We start from the raw sequence: 16,445 nt of genomic DNA, 5'->3' as shown, positions 1-16,445 counted from the left end.
CTCATCTCACATGTATGCAGTATATGTCAACAAAGGTTTTGGTGTTTTTTAAAAATTATTTTGTTTTTGAGACAGGAACGTATGTATTTCTGACTGGCCTCAAACATACTATGTAGCACAAGAATGAATTTAAACTTAAGAAAAAATATTTTTTATTTTATGTGTGTGAAGGTAAGCGCACTGCTTGTGCCTTGTGCCTGAGAATACTCAAAGAGGGTGCGGGATTCCCTGGAACTGGAGTTATGAACAGCTGCCAGGTGATATTTAGGTGTGGAAACCGAATTTGGGTCTTCTGGAAGAGTAAAAAATGCTTTCACTTCAGAGCCATCTCTCCAGCCCCTGCTTTTTAGTTTCTAAATTTTATCAGGAGATAACGGTCATGGTTGTACAGTACAAATGTCCTTGAACTTAATGCCAGTAAATGGTTAAAGTGACTAATTTATACACACATATACACAAATATATGCACATAGATATAGATAACATAACGAAACGGGCAATCAATCCTACTTGTAAAAGTTTAAGAAGATGGTTCGGGAACACTGCGCCAGGATCTTGTAGGGAGGAAAATGAGTTCTACTACCAACTATGGACCATTATGAGGGAAGAGGGATGGATCTGTGAAAGACAAAATTAGGAGGCGGACAATGGCTGAAGTCAAGATCTGACCTCTGCGGGAAGGTAGAGGACCAAAAACTTGGTCATATTCAGGAGCGTCTGATGGCGCTGGAAGAGTAGATTTTACACAACAGTGCATAGATAGACCTACGGAAACGATCAAGAGCATGGCTGAAGTTTTGGCCAAAGACTTGGCATATTTCTCAACACAACAAAAACTAAAAAATTTAGAGGCGAACCACCATCCCACAACACTAGATAGATTAGACACGGGCATTCTTCGGTAGAGGCACCGACCGCCAAGAAGGCGGGACCATGCCCTCACGGACACCCAAGGACAGCTCCGGTGGTGGTAACCGAGCCTGAGACTTGCTCACATCCTCACCGCGCGTGCGCGCGAGACAAGCGTCCGAGTGGCGGTAACCACTCCTATGACTCGCTCGCGTCCTCACCGCGCATGCGCGCGGGGCAAGCGTGCGCCTGCGCAGCAGCGATAGACAACGTCAGTGCGTACGCCCGGAGGTTCCGGGGCGCGGGAGGGCGCTGGTGCTGCGAGGAGTCGCCGGCGGTCGGGCCGCGTGGGCTCTCACGAGGTTAGAGGTTGCCGGGTGTGGCCCCGTGAGGTTGGGGCCGCCGGGGTATGGTCCCAGTGGAGACGGAGGTGCAGGGGTGCGGTCCCGGTGCGAGCCGAGGCCCGGTGTAGGCCCCGAGCCCCGACTGGAGGTTTGCGGGTGGCGGTGGCCTGCGGGGTTCGCGGTGGGGGGGCCCTCGGCGGAGAGTCTGGGACCCGGGTGGGGTCGCGGTCTCACAGCTCTCTGCACCCGCAGGCAGCTCGCGGCTTCCGGCCGCGCAGGCCCGCTCAAGATGTCGTACATGCTCCCTCATCTGCACAATGGCTGGCAGGTAGACCAGGCCATCCTGTCGGAGGAGGACCGCGTGGTCGTCATTCGTTTCGGACACGACTGGGACCCCACTTGCATGAAGATGGACGAGGTTCTGTACAGCATCGCCGAAAAGGTAACGCATGGTGCAGTATTCGTTCTGCTGGGCCCTGCGGCGCGGTTTGGACGCGAGATGAAAGCCTGAGCCCCGTGTCTCATGCAGACCCATTGACCCACAGAGAGAGAGGAGAGACAGGGTTCATGAACACGTACCACGTACGGAAATAGTCATGAACACTGCCGGAAATAGTCAGTTTCTTAAACTTTGAAGAGATTTATGATTTTCTTCTAAAGTAAGTGACTCATTGTGATAATGTGGGTTTGTGTGTGTGTGTGTGTGTGTGATGATTGGAGAAGAAAATTGTGCTGAGCTAGGTCTTGTATGTAATCGAGACGGACTTTGAATTCATTACCGTTCAGCGGCAGCCTCTTAAGAGTATTGGGATTACAGGAGTGCACCACCATGGACCCCGATAGAGTTTTGTTTTTGTTTTTTAAGAATTTGCTAAGACCAGTGCGGTGGCACAAGCATTTTTTTACCCTTAGAACTCTGGAATCTGAGGCTAACTTATCTGAGTTCCAGGCCAGTCAGGACGTAAGACCTAGTCTAAAAAAAAAAAAAAAGAAAGAGAGAAAGAAAAGAAAAAAGAAGAAGAGTTCCTGTGTTGTGTGCGTATAGTGAACAAGCTTTGCCAGAGTGTTGGAACTTACCTAAGTACCTTAGCTTAACAGGATTGCTCCTTTCTTGGCTCTTTATTTGTTGTGTTTATAAACCAGAACTTCTGGGTTAATGTGGTAAACTTTTTAACCTTTTTTTCTTCCTTTTGGAGAGAGAGAGAGAGAAAAAGGATTTATTGTGTAGCCCAGACTGATCTTGAACTTTCATCCTCTGTGCCTCATCACAAGCCCTGTGACTTGGAGGCATGACCCTCCAAAGCACTTTGGTTAGGTTTACTCTCTTTCTGTGAATTCCTTCAGACAATTTTAGGATGACTTAGGCTTTTGTAACGTAACGACAGGGCAAATGGTAAAGTAATGTTTAATGATACTGTTCCATAAGTAATTTCAATCTTTTGTTTTCTTTCATAGTTATTTGTTTTTGTGAGACAGGGCCTCCATAAGTAGATCTGGAACTTGTCCACCTGATTCTTCCTCCACCTCCCAGGACTAGGATTGAAGGCCACCATGTCTAGCCCTAGAGTTTGTTTTGAAGAAGAGTAAACGCTAATAGAAGTGATGGAACTCGGTTCCCTCACAGATGCCAACATAAGATGGCTTCAAGTAATTCTTACCTCCCAAATGGCTTTTCTGTAGCATTACTAAATTTATTTGTGCTGCAAGTGAAGCCAGGGCCTCTTTGGAGTCAGTCAGGAGAGTGTGTGTGTGTGTGTGTGCGTGTGTGTGTGTGTAAGAAAGGCAATGTTATTTCGCCTTCCGGTGGTTGGTTTCTGCTTTCGGACCTGGGAGAGAACAGTCGAGGACAGCGGCACATTCAGTGTCACGGGTCTCTTTGGGAGTGTTTCTGAAGAGAGTCTCAGGAACTCTGTTGGTCTGGGCTGAGGCCCAGGAAGCCTTGTTAAAGAGGGTCACAGGGAATTCAGGAACCTCTCAGTGGAAACTCGACTCAGGACAGCAGTACTTCTCAGCCATCCCTGCCCTGCTCCTCTTGGGCACCAGGACAGTGCAGACCTGAGGGTGTGGCTGGAGTGAGACGGTAGCATTTCTCTCCTATGCTGGCTGTCTTGCCAGTCAGGTCCGAGGTAAGAATGAGGTGGTTGGATCCCTTACATCAACAAATGCTGAAGCAGCACTAAAAGCAAGTTTACTCTGTTGAGTCTGTTAGTCAGGGAAGCTGCTCTTTAACTATCCTAACCTGAAGGTGGCATGAGCAACCGTGGGTGGGGTTTCCTGTCAGGGTGCCTAGGTATCATGCTTGGCTTTCCCCAGCAAGAAGAACTTTTGCCAGACGTGTTCTCTTCTTTTCTCACTGTGCTGTGTCAGGTGCAGATGGCAACTGTCAGTTCTACTAGACTTGTGTTCTGTTTTGCAATGGGCTTGTTAGTCTCATTTTAAAATATTTTCTTTAGTCTTTTAAATTTTTCGTTTGTCCAAAGTCGTTTTGTTTTGTTTTTCAAGACAAGGTTTCTCTGGCTGTTTTGGAACTCTCTGTAGACCAGAACTAGCCTCAGACTCACAGAGATTCACCAGCCTCTGAGTCCTCTGCTGGGATTAAGGGTGTGTGCAACCATTGCCGGGTCTTGATTACATTCTTAATAACTTCCCACTTTCCCCTTTTGTAAAACTTTATGGTGCTGGCATGCTAGGCAGGCGGGCTATGTCCCTCAGCTTCCTTTTCCATTTTGTGTGTGTGCCTGTGCACACACATGCTCAGCTCTCACGCACAGGCCTGCAGATAGTAGCCCAAGGCCTTTTTAACAATAATCCTCAGTCCTTCTACCTCATTGTCCATCGAGGCAGGGTCTTTCCTGAAAACTAGGAAACTAGCCAATAAGGCTAGTCTTGCTAGCCAGCTTACCCTAAGGATCCCCTATCTTCATCTTCCAAGACTAGAATTACAGATAGGTCGCCATGCCTTCTTGGTATTTGTGTGGGTTTCTGGAGTGATCTGAACTTGGGCCCTGCAAGTTCTTTAACCACCAAGCAATCTCTTCCATATCCTTAATAAACCTTTAATACTGTGATTTAGTATGGTTACTAAAAACGTGACTTAAAGGGAGCTGGAGAGATGACTCAGAGGTTAAGGGTACTGGCTGTTTTTCCAAAGGTCTTGAGTTCGATTCCCAGCAACCACATGTGTAATGAGATCTGGTGCCCTCTTCTGGCCTGCAGACATACATGCAGGCAGAACACTGTACAAAATAAAGTGTAATTTAAAATAAATTAAAAAGACTATTAAATGTTTTACTTTCATAGTATAATAGCAAAATAGAAATTCATATTTCTGGAACCTGGGGGGAACATAAATTTTTGAAATTAAAGATTTTAGTATAAAGAACAATATAACTATTTAAAAATCTCCCTCCGCAGAAATGGAAGATAGTGGGAGATCTTTCTCATCTTGTGTGAAGATATCCCAGCTGTTTTAAAGTGAGTAAAAGTCCGTGGTCAGGCTGGACTTGAGTGTCCCGTGTTTCCTGGGATGTGTTGCATTAGCCATTGTGCTTCTCCTCTTGCATGGCCCACCTCCACCTCACGCTGGGCTAGTTTCAAATTAAATAGTTAGGAAGAAAGGTGGTAGGGAGCAGATATCCTTCAAGCTCTGGAGCTTACTGAGTGAGCTCTGTAAAGCTGGTACATGTGACTGTTTCCTGTACCTGTGATCTCTTCCCGTGGGGTAGGAATATGCTTTGCCACAAAAGTGCTCTGGGCATCATTATTCCTTCATACTGTGACACAGAAATAGTGAGACAGTTTGTGTGTTAAAAAGCCCATACAAGTGGCATTTAAAATATCTTTAGGGATATATTGACATGTGTTATATTCGGAAAGAGACACATATTGTGGCTGGTGAGATGGTTCAGCAGATGGTGACATTGCCACACAGGAACCCACATCAGTGAAGGAAAGCACCGACTGACTCCACACATGTGCCATGGCATGTCTACCACCTACACACACACTGTGAATACTAATGCACACATGATACAATTTTAGAGACCTATACAAGATCAATAATATTTATAGAGCTTTTAAAGAATACCATTGAGAGCTTGTCTTCTGCATGACAGTGATGATTAAGTTAGCTGATCTTTGGAAGTTGGTACTTGGCTGCATGAGGAGTCTCAGACCAGCAGAGTGTGCACTGTGGGGCTTGTGAAGGATTTCCCTGGCTCAGATACATGCTTGTTACGATGCACATATAAATGATGTCCTTAGTTTATGGAATTTTTTTAAAGTTCCATAATTTGTGATAAATACATATACTGGGCAAATGCAAAGCAATATTTTTCCCTTTTATTTTTACATTTTTCAAAATTTTTCTTGGAGGAAAAAAGTAATGGGCATCTATTTTAATCTCAGTTTTATATGAAACACGGGTGAAAATTTTAGTGCCCTGCAGACTGATGACTGGCGACAGTAGCAGGAGGAGCAGTGTTGCTGAGTCTGCTCAGCCCACACGGGAGCCAGGGCCAGGGGCCAAGCAGCTCCTGTTTGAGATACTTTGCACACACTGCTGTTGCGGGCAGAATCTAAGAAGTGCAGGAGTTAGCAGGGAGCTCAGGAGGTCTGGTGCTGTGGTAGAACTCTCACCTAATTGTCACATGCGTGTATATAGCCTCATAGGCAGAGACCCTGTCCTCACTAAAGGAATTTCAGTCCTCGACAAGACCCTGAATGAGAGCCTCTGCAAGCGTGCGTACAAAATTAGATTATGAGGGCTGGAGAGATGGCTCAGAGGTTAAGAGCACTGATTGTTCTTCCAGAAGTCCTGAGTTCAATTCCAAGCCACTACATGGTGGCTCATAACCATCTGTAATGAAATCTGGTGCCCTCTTCTGGCCTGCAGGCACACATGCAGACAGAATACTATAAACAAATAAATCTTAAAAAAAATTAGATTATGTAGTTACATTAAGGTCCCATACCCAGGACTCTGCTGAATCCATAGTCTTCAAAGATACATTGATAATGACAGTGCTGTGTTACTTGAGTGTTGAAATACGCTTTGTGTCAATTCCTCGAGGCAAACGGTGTTGGTGTCGCTTGTGCTCCGTGGCATCCTCTGTGGTTCTCGAGCCTGACAGGCCTATCTGCTGCCAATATGAACATCCGCCGTGCTCGGCCCGATGATCTGATGAACATGCAGCACTGCAACCTGCTGTGCCTGCCTGAGAACTACCAGATGAAGTACTACTTCTACCACGGCCTCTCTTGGCCCCAGCTCTCCTACATTGCTGAGGATGAGGATGGCAAGATCGTGGGCTATGTCCTGGCCAAGATGGAGGAGGACCCCGATGATGTCCCTCATGGACACATCACCTCACTGGCTGTGAAACGTTCCCACCGGCGCCTCGGCCTGGCCCAGAAGCTGATGGACCAGGCCTCGCGGGCCATGATCGAGAACTTCAGCGCCAAGTATGTCTCCCTGCATGTGAGGAAAAGCAACAGGGCGGCCCTGCACCTTTATTCCAACACCCTGAACTTCCAGGTTAGTGAGGTGGAGCCCAAGTACTATGCAGATGGAGAAGATGCATACGCCATGAAACGAGATCTCTCCCAGATGGCAGAGGAGCTGAGACGGCAGCTGGTACTGAAGAAGGGCAGATACGTGGTTCTGGGTTCCAAGGAGAATCAGGGCAGCACACTTCCTGGTTCTGAAGAGGCCTGTCAGCAGAACCTGGCCGGAGATGACAGTGGCAGTGACAGCAGAGACAGCGCTGATGCCCAAGACAGCTTGCAAGACTTGGATTCCACCTCGTAGAGCCCGCTCGAGCATTGTAGGTTCTTGCATTTCAGCCACAGTTTTCTTGGGAACCCTGGCTGTGCTCTGCAGTATCTACTCTGGAGTCACCCACAGTGACCCAAATGACTTCTCGTTGTCATCGCTTAGCAGCAGCCTTCCGCATAACCTAATCATGAAGGCACTCCAGGACACAGAAGCTGCTGTGCGGGAGCCAAGGAACTTTGAGGACTGCCATGGCAGCACTGTCCTTGACTTTTCCCATGGTGCCGGCCGCTGTATTGGGTCTGCAGTTGTCCTGTACTGATTGTGTGTATGCTGTAGGGTTTTGCCTAGAATGCCAAACAGGAAGTGACGATAACTCAGGAAACTCCCGAGCTTTCAGCTTTTGCCATTATTTGGGTTTTCATTTTTGAGTAAGCAGGACCATCATTAGTCCTTATGCCCTCTGCCTCTGTCTGGTGAAGTTACCTACTCTTGCCTTCTATGGAAACTGCCCATGCCCTGCCCTCCCTCTTTGAAGAAGACTGTTCCCTTTTGGTGGGAGAAGGAGATAGGTGTTGAACTTCTGCACAAGCAGAATTTGTAGATCTTAAGTAAAGGACAAGCAGAAATCATATTGTAATCTCTGACCCCCCCCCCAATAAAAATATTAAAAAGGGATACACGTTTGTTGTGAGAATTCATTAGTTAATCCTTAATTAGTCTCTGTTTGATCCCAAGGCCGCCTCAGCGGAGATGACAAATCCACCCTTAGGGGTTTTCGGTTGCTCTCAAAGTTGTGAGACACAGGAAGGCAAAAGACACTGGATGTCACTGTCTTCGTTTCTGGCTGACTTGTTATTTCCTTGTTCAGTGACTTAAGGTTTTGCGTAAATCAGCATCTAGTGTGGAAAATTGTGTAAGGTTGTTGAATTAAAGTTTGTGTGATCATTTATAAAACAGGCGAGGTTTTCATTTTTGAGAGGACGTGGTTCCGCTTACCAGTCTCTATTTTTATTTGGGACAGTAGAGAGTCTGGATGTCTAATCCCCACTCTGAAAGGTATTCTGACCTCTCATTGGGTTAGCTGTTAATACTGTGGAAGGCAGGGGCAGTCTTCACTATTGGTCATTTATTTTAACTTGCTTGTAGTGCGTATGAAATGTAGAGTGTCTCTGTGACAGGACTCTGGCAGGTTAAGCAGTGTGGTGACAGTGACATACCCCTTTGATCCCAGTACTCTGAAGCTAGATGCAGACAGATCTTGAGTTCCAAGCCAGTTGTGCAGAGCGAGTTCTGGGCCAGCTGGGACTACACAATAAGACCTTATCTTAGCCGGGCGGTGGTGGCGCACGCCTTTAATCCCAGCACTTGGGAGGCAGAGGCAGGCGGATCTCTGTGAGTTCGAGACCAGCCTGGTCTACAAGAGCTAGTTCCAGGATAGGCTCCAAAACCACAGAGAAACCCTGTCTCGAAAAACCAAAAAAAAAAAAAAAAAAAAAAAAGACCTTATCTTAAAAAAGAGAAGAACTTGCCAGGGAACTGGAGCTTTAACTTGTGAATGTCTTAACCTTTTCTCAGGGCTCTCTAGGACCCTGTAGAATGGAGGGAAGGCTGAAGACACCTCCCACCTGCCTAGTCATCATTTTCTCGCAGGGACTTCCCGAGCTCAGAGCTTTGGTGCAACTTCTCCCTGGTTTGCCTTCATCTGTGAGCACCCAGGAGCCAGTCACAGCTTTTTATTGCTGGCTGACTTAAGTGAGCAGCCACCTCCGCACAGGTGCCTCCTTTTTGGCTGGGTTTTGGTGTTTGAGATTCTGGTGTGGGCCTCACACACACTAAGCCTTGGCTATGTTAAGGCCTCCCACATTAACACTGAAGCCCCAGCATTAACACCACCTGCGACCACAAGGTGAATTTCCTCAAGCCAGCCTCAGGTGCACGCCAAGGTTGCCAAGACTGTTGAAAGTTAGAATTTGAGTGACAAGTGCCTTGCATATAGTAGGTTTTTAGACATTCTTGAGCCAATCTGCCCTGGTGTGTATGATGTCTGGAGACACAATGCTAAGGGTTTCTGAAGCGATTGATAGAAAAGCACATTTCCCTTGTGCACCATGGTGTGCAGGTGGTGATGTACACACGGCCTTCATGGACCACGGCATGACATGTATACAGCATATACTCCTTGTGGGCCGTGATGTGTAGACAGTGGAGCACACATGCGCAGTGTACTGTGTTTTAAGCTCTCCACCAAAGCTGAAGACAAGTGGCGTCCTTCTTAAGTGTCAGTCTGTCACTTCGTAGTAGTAGATTTAATATCTTTACCAATATTCAAAGTATTCCCAACAGCGGCGTGCAGTGAGTGCCTGTCACTCTGGTGTTCCCAACAGCGGTGTGCAGTGAGTGCCTGCCACTCTGGTGTTCTCAACAGTAGTGTGCAGTGAGTGCCTGTCACTCTGGTGTTCCCAACAGCGGCGTGCAGTGAGTGCCTGTCACTATGGTGTTCCCAACAGTAGTGTGCAGTGAGTGCCTGTCACTCTGGTGTTCTCAATAGTGGCGTGCAGTGAGTGCCTGTCACTCTGGTGTTCTCAACAGTGGCGTGCAGTGAGTGCCTGTCACTCTGGTGTTCTCAACAGCGGCGTGCAGTGAGTGCCTGTCATTCTCTGTGGTGTTCTCAACAGTGGCGTGCAGTGAGTGTCTGTCATTCTCTGTGGTGTTCTCCAGCCGGCCTTGCAGCACCTCCATTTTCTAAACCGGATTTCAGGGTGGGGTTCTTTGTAGTTCTGTTAATCCAATCCAGGGCTTTGCTTTTGCTAGATAAGTGCTCCACCACTGACCTACATTCTCAGCTGATAAGTTGAGGGTTTGTTTTTTATAGGTGGCTTAGTGGGGGAGTACACTGGGGACAGAAGCTAGGGCCTTCCACATGTAGCAAACACTGCCTGTCTGGTAGCTTTTAAGAATGATAGTCATCGCCGGGCGGTGGTGGCGCACGCCTTTAATCCCAGCACTTGGGAGGCAGAGGCAGGCGGATCTCTGTGAGTTCGAGACCAGCCTGGTCTACAAGAGCTAGTTCCAGGACAGGCTCCAAAACCACAGAGAAACCCTGTCTCGAAAAAACCAAAAAAAAAAAAAAAAAGAATGATAGTCATTAAAAGATGGGCACAGTGGTGCATCCCTGCTCTCTCAAAACTCGGAGGCTGAGGCAGGAGGATCACATGTTCAGGGCCTGCTTGAGCTTCCCTGAGTTCAAGTGAATTCAAGGCCAGTTAGGGAAATTTAGTGAGACCCTATTTCAGAATTAGAACTAGAAAATGCCAGAGATAAAGTTCATTGGCAGTATGCTTGCCCAGCGGGCATGGGGCCTTGGGCTCAGTCACCAGTGCCACAAAAGGAACAAAGCACTCACGTGCTCCTAGCCGGGTGAGAGAAGTGCACGCCTGTAATCCCTGCACCCTAGAGGCCAAAGCAGAAGGATCACAGCTTCAGGGTCCTCTTGGACTACAGAGCAAATTTGAGGTCATCCTGGTCTATATAATAACATCCTATCTCAGACAAACCCAAAGCATACAGGATATGAAAAATTCTGTTCTGTATGTGCTGTGTGTTCCATAGCACGAATGTGGCCAGAGCACAACTTGGGGAAAGTTGGTTCTCTTTATCAACCCTGGTGATCAGTGGGGTGACAGATGTCGCAGCCAGATCGCCCTCACATCCGGTTCTCTTTATTATGTGTGTTGCAGGGTCCTGAGGTTGTTGGGCTTGATAAGAGCCCTTAACTGTTGATCATTTCTAGTCTTCATCTAAGGAAAGTGGATACCAAGTCAACAATATTGACCCTTCGGGGATGTTAAAGCAATTTAGGAAAGAACATGGAGTTGGGCTTGGGTATATACTCTTGTATGACCTGGTGCCAGCTAGTGATTTACTGTCTCTGAGGAACCTTTTAAGGTTCTTGTGAAGATAAAGTGAGACAGTATGTTCAAGAATAGGTTTGTGCCGGGCGGTGGTGGCGCACGCCTTTAATCCCAGCACTTGGGAGGCAGAGGCAGGCGGATCTCTGGGAGTTCGAGACCAGCCTGGTCTACAAGAGCTAGTTCCAGGACAGGCTCCAAAACCACAGAGAAACCCTGTCTCGAAAAACCAAAAAAAAAAAAAAAAGAAGAGGTTTGTGTGTAGCAAGATGACCTAATAGCAGGTGGTAGAAAACATTCACCCCATAAGCCTGATGACCTGAGTTCAATCCTCAGGACATCACCTTGGTGAAAGAAGACCCTGGCTCCTAAAGTCCTCTGTCTTCCTCATGCATGCTGTGGCACCCATCCCTGTACACAGACCCATGCTAATGAAGTGTTTTAAAGGAAGAATGGAAAATAGGACAGTAGTTTGGCTTGTTTATTGGTGCCACTCCTGGTAAGAGTGAGCTGTCACTGGTGTCCTCGGCTTGTATATACGTCTCCAGTCCCCGTGTTTCCCAGTGTGTTTCCCAGTGGTTGTCATGTAAACTTGTCCCTATTAACAGAGAGCAGTGGTGAACTTAGGAGCCAGCTCCTCCCCTTGACCCTCTTCCAGGAGTCACTTCTCAATTCGGGTTAAAAATGAAGAGTCCTGGGCACAGTTCACTGTGGCATCACCTTTAGGTGTGCTTTATAGAGTGCACAGAGCATTTGTAAGGAACAAATCACACTCTGTGTCTAAGCAGTTTTAAGATCTATCCTTAGGAAATGGTGAAATATGTACATAAATTTAAAGATGAATGGTGAATTTATTGGTACTCCTAGAATTTCAGGAAGAAAATAACCAAAGAATGCTAAAATATGGTGTCGCCATTTGATGGGATTAGGCAGCTAAAAAGCAATCTTCGGTGAAGGCAAAGATATGGCTCGGTTAGAATGCTCGCCTAGCATGCACAGAGCCCAGGTTCCAAGTCCAGTATTACTGAAAACCAGGTGTGATGCCAGCTTGTAATCTTAGCCCTCAGCACTCAGGCAGGAGCACCAGAAGTTTAAGGTCATCCTTAGCTACATGTCAAGTTGAGTTCAGCTTGTCTTAAAGATAGATAGATAGATAGATAGATAGATAGATAGATAGATAGATAGATAGATAGATAGATAGATAGATAGTGACTGGGCAGTAGTGGCACATGCCTTTTTTTTTTTTTAAAGATTTATTTATTTATTTATTTTTTTATTTATTTATTTATTATGTATAGAGTATTCTGTCTGTATGTATGCTTGCTGACCAGAAGGAACACCAGATCTCATAGATGGCTGTGAGCCACCATATGGTTGCTGGGAATTGAACTCAGGACCTTTGGAAGAGCAGGCAGTGCTCTTAACCTCTGAGCCATCTCTCCAGTCCCTGGCACATGCCTTTAATCCCAGCACTCGGAAGGCAGAGGCAGACAGATCTTTGTGAGTTCAAGACCAGCCAGGTCTACAGAGTGAATTCCAGGACAGTCCCCAAGGCTACAGAGAAACCCTGTCTTAAAAAAATAAAAGAAAAAAAGAAAAATGTCTTTGGAAATTTATGTGAGAATGCCTGTAATTGAAGCAGGCCATAGATACAGTATAATCATTTTATTAAAATGGTATAGTTTTAGAATATACCTAAGAAAAGGTGGGGCAGAGCTCAGCAGAAATATTCACAGCAGTTGCCTCTGAATGGAATTTAAGATGATTTTAGTCTCATGTGTTTTTTTAAATTTTTTTCCAAACTGATAAATTTGAACTAGAAAATTCCTCAAAATTAGAAAATTTTGCTCGTGGGATAGTAACTGTCAGTGTTTGCAAGCATTGAAGCAAAAACAATTGAGACTGAATGGTTGAATTTTCTAAGGATGTTTAGAGCATGTTTAATTCATGTAACGATATTTGTCAAAGTACAAACATACAAATGCGTGCGGCTCAGTGGGCGAGAGACTTGGCAATGTCAGAGCTGTAAGTAGCCCCAGGACCCTGGCAGTGTCCACGGTTTTCCTGTCAGCTCTACGGACAAGTATTTAATAACAGGTTTGAAAAATGCCCAGTTACACAGAATCTTGTTTTTGCTTTAATTTGTTTTTATGAAATGAAAGCCAATTTGATCTTTTAGTTTTTAAAATCTCTTTCTAGGTTAAAAATTTTGCAGTTATTTATCTTGTGGATATTACGGAAGTGCCTGACTTCAACAAGATGTATGAGTTGTACGACCCATGTACTGTCATGTTTTTCTTCAGGTATGTTCTCTTCATGTGGCTCCTTATGGAATACTGTTGGTGTGGGAGTCTGTGGGACAGAGTCTTCTGGGCTCAGCTGTGCAGTTTTGTCACAAGGCAGTCAATGTGAATCTTTTAAACGATTTCGCAGTATCAATTCCAGGTTTAACATTCACTCAGGAACAGATTACATATTGAAATACTGTGCAGAAACTGGTGTGAAGTATAATTAAATGGAAGACATTCTTGCATGCATTTCCGATGCCTTCAAATAAATAAGTTGGTATATAGTCACAGACCTCCAGAAGCTGTGTCCAGATTGCTGAGCAGGGTTATGTGCTTCATCTTATACAGAGACTTAACAGTGTAAGCTGGCTATCATTTATGACCTTACAGTTCTGGAAATAAGCAGGGCCAGCTGATTCCCTGCCAGGCCTGACTTGTAGGCTGCATAATTGTCTGGAGGCCCTTCTGGGTGTCTAAGGCTTCTTGCTGCTTCTTGCTTGCTTGCTGCCCAGCTCTTAAAGGCTCCTCCACCAGGAGGAGGCAGCATCCATTGTCTGTCACAGTGAGTCCTTTTTCTAAAGATTTATTTATTTATTATATAAAGTGTTGTATCTGCATGTATGTCTTCAGCCAGAAGAGGGCAGCAGATCTCATTACAGATGGTTGTGAGCCACCATGTGGTTGCTGGGACTTGAACTCAGGACCTTTGGAAGAGCACAATGCTCTTAACCTCTAAGCCATTTTCCCCCGCCCCACAGTGAGTCCTTTTTGTACTGTCCTGATTTCTGGCTTCACCTCTCAGGGAGTGTTATGCTCACCTGTGTCATCGGGATAATCTCTTTAAAGCCAGCTGCTGAGGAGCTTGGTGCACATCTGGAATGTCCTGCACAGTGTCCCATGCCAGAGTCACAGGCAGGAAGAGGTTCTGCAGTCACAGGGTCACAGGGAAGTATCATAGGATTTTCCCTGTTACTCCTGGAGATTGTCATCCTTCCCATAAGCAAAGCAGGACTGTCTCCAGGGTTCCCAAGGACCCCTTGAAACCCCATGCCCAGAACAGCAATCCACAATCACTCGAGTCAGCGTGGCCTGAGTTCTGTGGAGTAGGCACAGCTCCCCTTTATCTGTGCCTCTGTGAAGCTGAGACCTAAGGAGGTCTCCAGCAGTTCTGGTTCAGAGGAAATGGGTGGGGACACGCCCCCCTCCCCCCAGACACAAACCCAATAGGGCTACACAAACTTTTTAGGTAATACGGCTTGCTATTACCCTCCTAGCTGTGTTTTTCCTCTGGGAAGGGGTCTGACCAAGTCTCCTTCTGATTGGTGTTTGTAATTGAACAAGTCGATTAGCCTCTTGCAGCCACAATGGGGGCTTCTCTTCTTTCCACAGTCCTTTCTGACCTCACAGTTTGAAGGTGCAAGTTAAACAGAGGTGGTGTCCCAGCTTCAGATGCCTCCTGTAGACTGGGAAAGCCACCCACACCTGGGAGACACCCACGTTGTTTCCTGTGTCTGAGTGCTCTGGCCTGTGGTCATTCCAGGCCTCACTCAGCACTAGTTCTGATGACCATGCCCTTGGCCTTTTTCTATGGCACATGTTCAGCTGCCATTGCACTCCTAGAGGGTGGGGCCTATCCTCTAAAGGTTCTCTGCTTCCCAGTCCCAACAGGCAAGGGCATGTAAGGTCACCATCCTCACCTCACAGTTACAGGGCTTGTGGTAAATCTGTACCAAGTTCCTGTAAGCAAAACATGCAAAGGTTACATATTGCCTTTTCAGGAAAATTAGTGCAACTCTTTGAAAAACTACTTATCTTTCCAAGTGATAGAACTGTCTTTTGGCCTTTATAGTCTTAAAATACGAATGCACAATTTCAGGGCACAGTGGTGCATGCCTTCAATCCAGCACTTGGGGGCCAGAGCCAAGCGAATCTCTGAGTTTGAGGCCAGCCTGGTCTATGTAGTAATTTCCAGGACAGTCAGAGCTATGTAGAGAAACCCTGTTCAAAAATCTAAATTAGGCCGGGCGGTGGTGACGCACGCCTTTAATCCCAGCACTCGGGAGACAGAGGCAGGCGGATCTCTGTGATTTCGAGGCCAGCCTGGTCTACAAGAGCTAGTTCCAGGACAGAAACCAAAAGCTACGGAGAAACCCTGTCTCGAAAAATCAAAAAAAAAAAAAAATCTAAATTATTTATTTATATATACATATATATATAAAAATGTATAGGAGATACAGCAGAGTGCAGGAGGAGTGTGTGACTGCTGATTGCATTTCTAGGAAATAATATTTAGTGTTTGTTTTTATTTTATTTGACTTTTTACTGTGGTCTCTTTGATGGTTTGTGCCTTTAAATGACATTGTAGGAGTTTCGAACAGCAGGGAGAATGGGCTTGTTTGTGGAAGTCTCTTGTGAGCATTGCTGCTCCTTTCTCTTTCAGAAACAAACATATCATGATCGATCTGGGCACTGGCAACAACAACAAGATCAACTGGGCCATGGAAGACAAGCAAGAAATGGTTGACATCATAGAGACTGTGTACCGTGGTGCCCGCAAAGGCCGGGGTCTGGTGGTGTCCCCCAAGGACTACTCTACAAAGTACAGATACTGAGCACTGCCCTCGCAGGCTGTGCAGAGGACCTGGGGACCCCTCCATGTAGAAATACTCAGCTCTTCAAAGCCTTTTGGAAGGGCCAGCAGCAGAACGTGGCTGGAGGCCAGAGGATCCTTGAGATGAGGGTTGTGGGTCCTTAACTAGCTGAAGCAAATAAACATGCAGTGGGGAACAGTTGGTCGCTGCTGTGTGATTTACTGACTGTAAATGTCTTTACTCTTTCTTTTTTTGGGGGGTGGGGAGTTGGTTTTTTTCAAGACAGGGTTTCTCTGTAGCTTTGGAACTAACTCTTGTAGACCAGGCTGGCCTCGAACTCACAGAGATCCACCTACTTTTGCCTCCCGATTGCTGGGATTAAAGGTATGCGCCACCACCACCCGGCAGATGTCTTTACTCTTGAAGTGAAACCCAGGGTCAAGTGGTTGCTAAGGCTGTTAGAACAAAGTACCACAGACTGGGTAGCTTCAACAAAGACCCTCTTGCTTCAAGGGTGAACCTGGAGGTCAAGGTGTTCTGGGGTCCATTTGAGGCCTTGGACCTCTGTCCTCGCCCCTTGACTCTGGAGGTTCCTGGAAGTCTCTGCTGGTCCTTCGATTGAGGATACTTTGTCCCAGCCTTTGCATTTTCTTGACAAGCTTTCTTGTGTGTGTATGTCTCAAATACCC

At 46.3% G+C, this 16,445-nt stretch overlaps 2 protein-coding genes across 5 annotated transcripts; both read left to right on the top strand.

The window, feature by feature from the left end:
* The first annotated feature begins 1,109 nt into the window (after nucleotides 1-1,109).
* On the top strand, nucleotides 1,110-15,957 carry Txnl4a (thioredoxin like 4A). Of its 4 annotated transcripts, none has more exons than XM_057789053.1 (4): nucleotides 1,110-1,211; nucleotides 1,446-1,635; nucleotides 13,077-13,180; nucleotides 15,606-15,957. In XM_057789053.1, the coding sequence occupies exons 2-4, from the start codon at nucleotides 1,483-1,485 to the stop codon at nucleotides 15,775-15,777; spliced, it is 429 nt and encodes a 142-aa protein (XP_057645036.1). In that variant the 5' UTR covers nucleotides 1,110-1,211; nucleotides 1,446-1,482; the 3' UTR covers nucleotides 15,778-15,957. The 4 variants fall into 4 exon arrangements, with proteins under 4 accessions (XP_057645036.1, XP_057645039.1, XP_057645038.1 ...); XM_057789056.1 differs by lacking the exon at nucleotides 15,606-15,957 and adding an exon at nucleotides 4,608-4,667; XM_057789055.1 differs by lacking the exons at nucleotides 13,077-13,180; nucleotides 15,606-15,957 and adding exons at nucleotides 4,608-4,667; nucleotides 6,265-6,345.
* On the top strand, nucleotides 6,343-7,614 carry LOC130886850 (N-alpha-acetyltransferase 11-like). The gene has a single exon (XM_057789052.1). It carries the CDS (start codon nucleotides 6,343-6,345, stop codon nucleotides 7,000-7,002), a length of 660 nt encoding a protein of 219 aa, XP_057645035.1. The 3' UTR covers nucleotides 7,003-7,614.
* Nucleotides 15,958-16,445: the final 488 nt, after the last annotated feature.

The sequence above is a fragment of the Chionomys nivalis genome, chromosome 14 (assembly GCF_950005125.1).
Source record: "Chionomys nivalis chromosome 14, mChiNiv1.1, whole genome shotgun sequence".
Lineage (NCBI taxonomy): Eukaryota > Metazoa > Chordata > Mammalia > Rodentia > Cricetidae > Chionomys > Chionomys nivalis.
The sequence above is the reverse complement of the archived record's forward strand: the minus strand, read 5'-3'. Positions and strand labels throughout refer to the sequence as shown.

Coding starts and splice junctions, on each gene's coding strand:
- Txnl4a (XM_057789053.1), top strand. CDS start 1,483: ATGTCGTACATGCTCCCTCATCTGCACAATGGCTGGCAGGTAGACCAG. Junction 1,636..13,076: donor TGTACAGCATCGCCGAAAAG/GTAACGCATGGT, acceptor ATCTCTTTCTAG/GTTAAAAATTTTGCAGTTAT. Junction 13,181..15,605: donor ACTGTCATGTTTTTCTTCAG/GTATGTTCTCTT, acceptor TTTCTCTTTCAG/AAACAAACATATCATGATCG.
- LOC130886850 (XM_057789052.1), top strand. CDS start 6,343: ATGAACATCCGCCGTGCTCGGCCCGATGATCTGATGAACATGCAGCAC.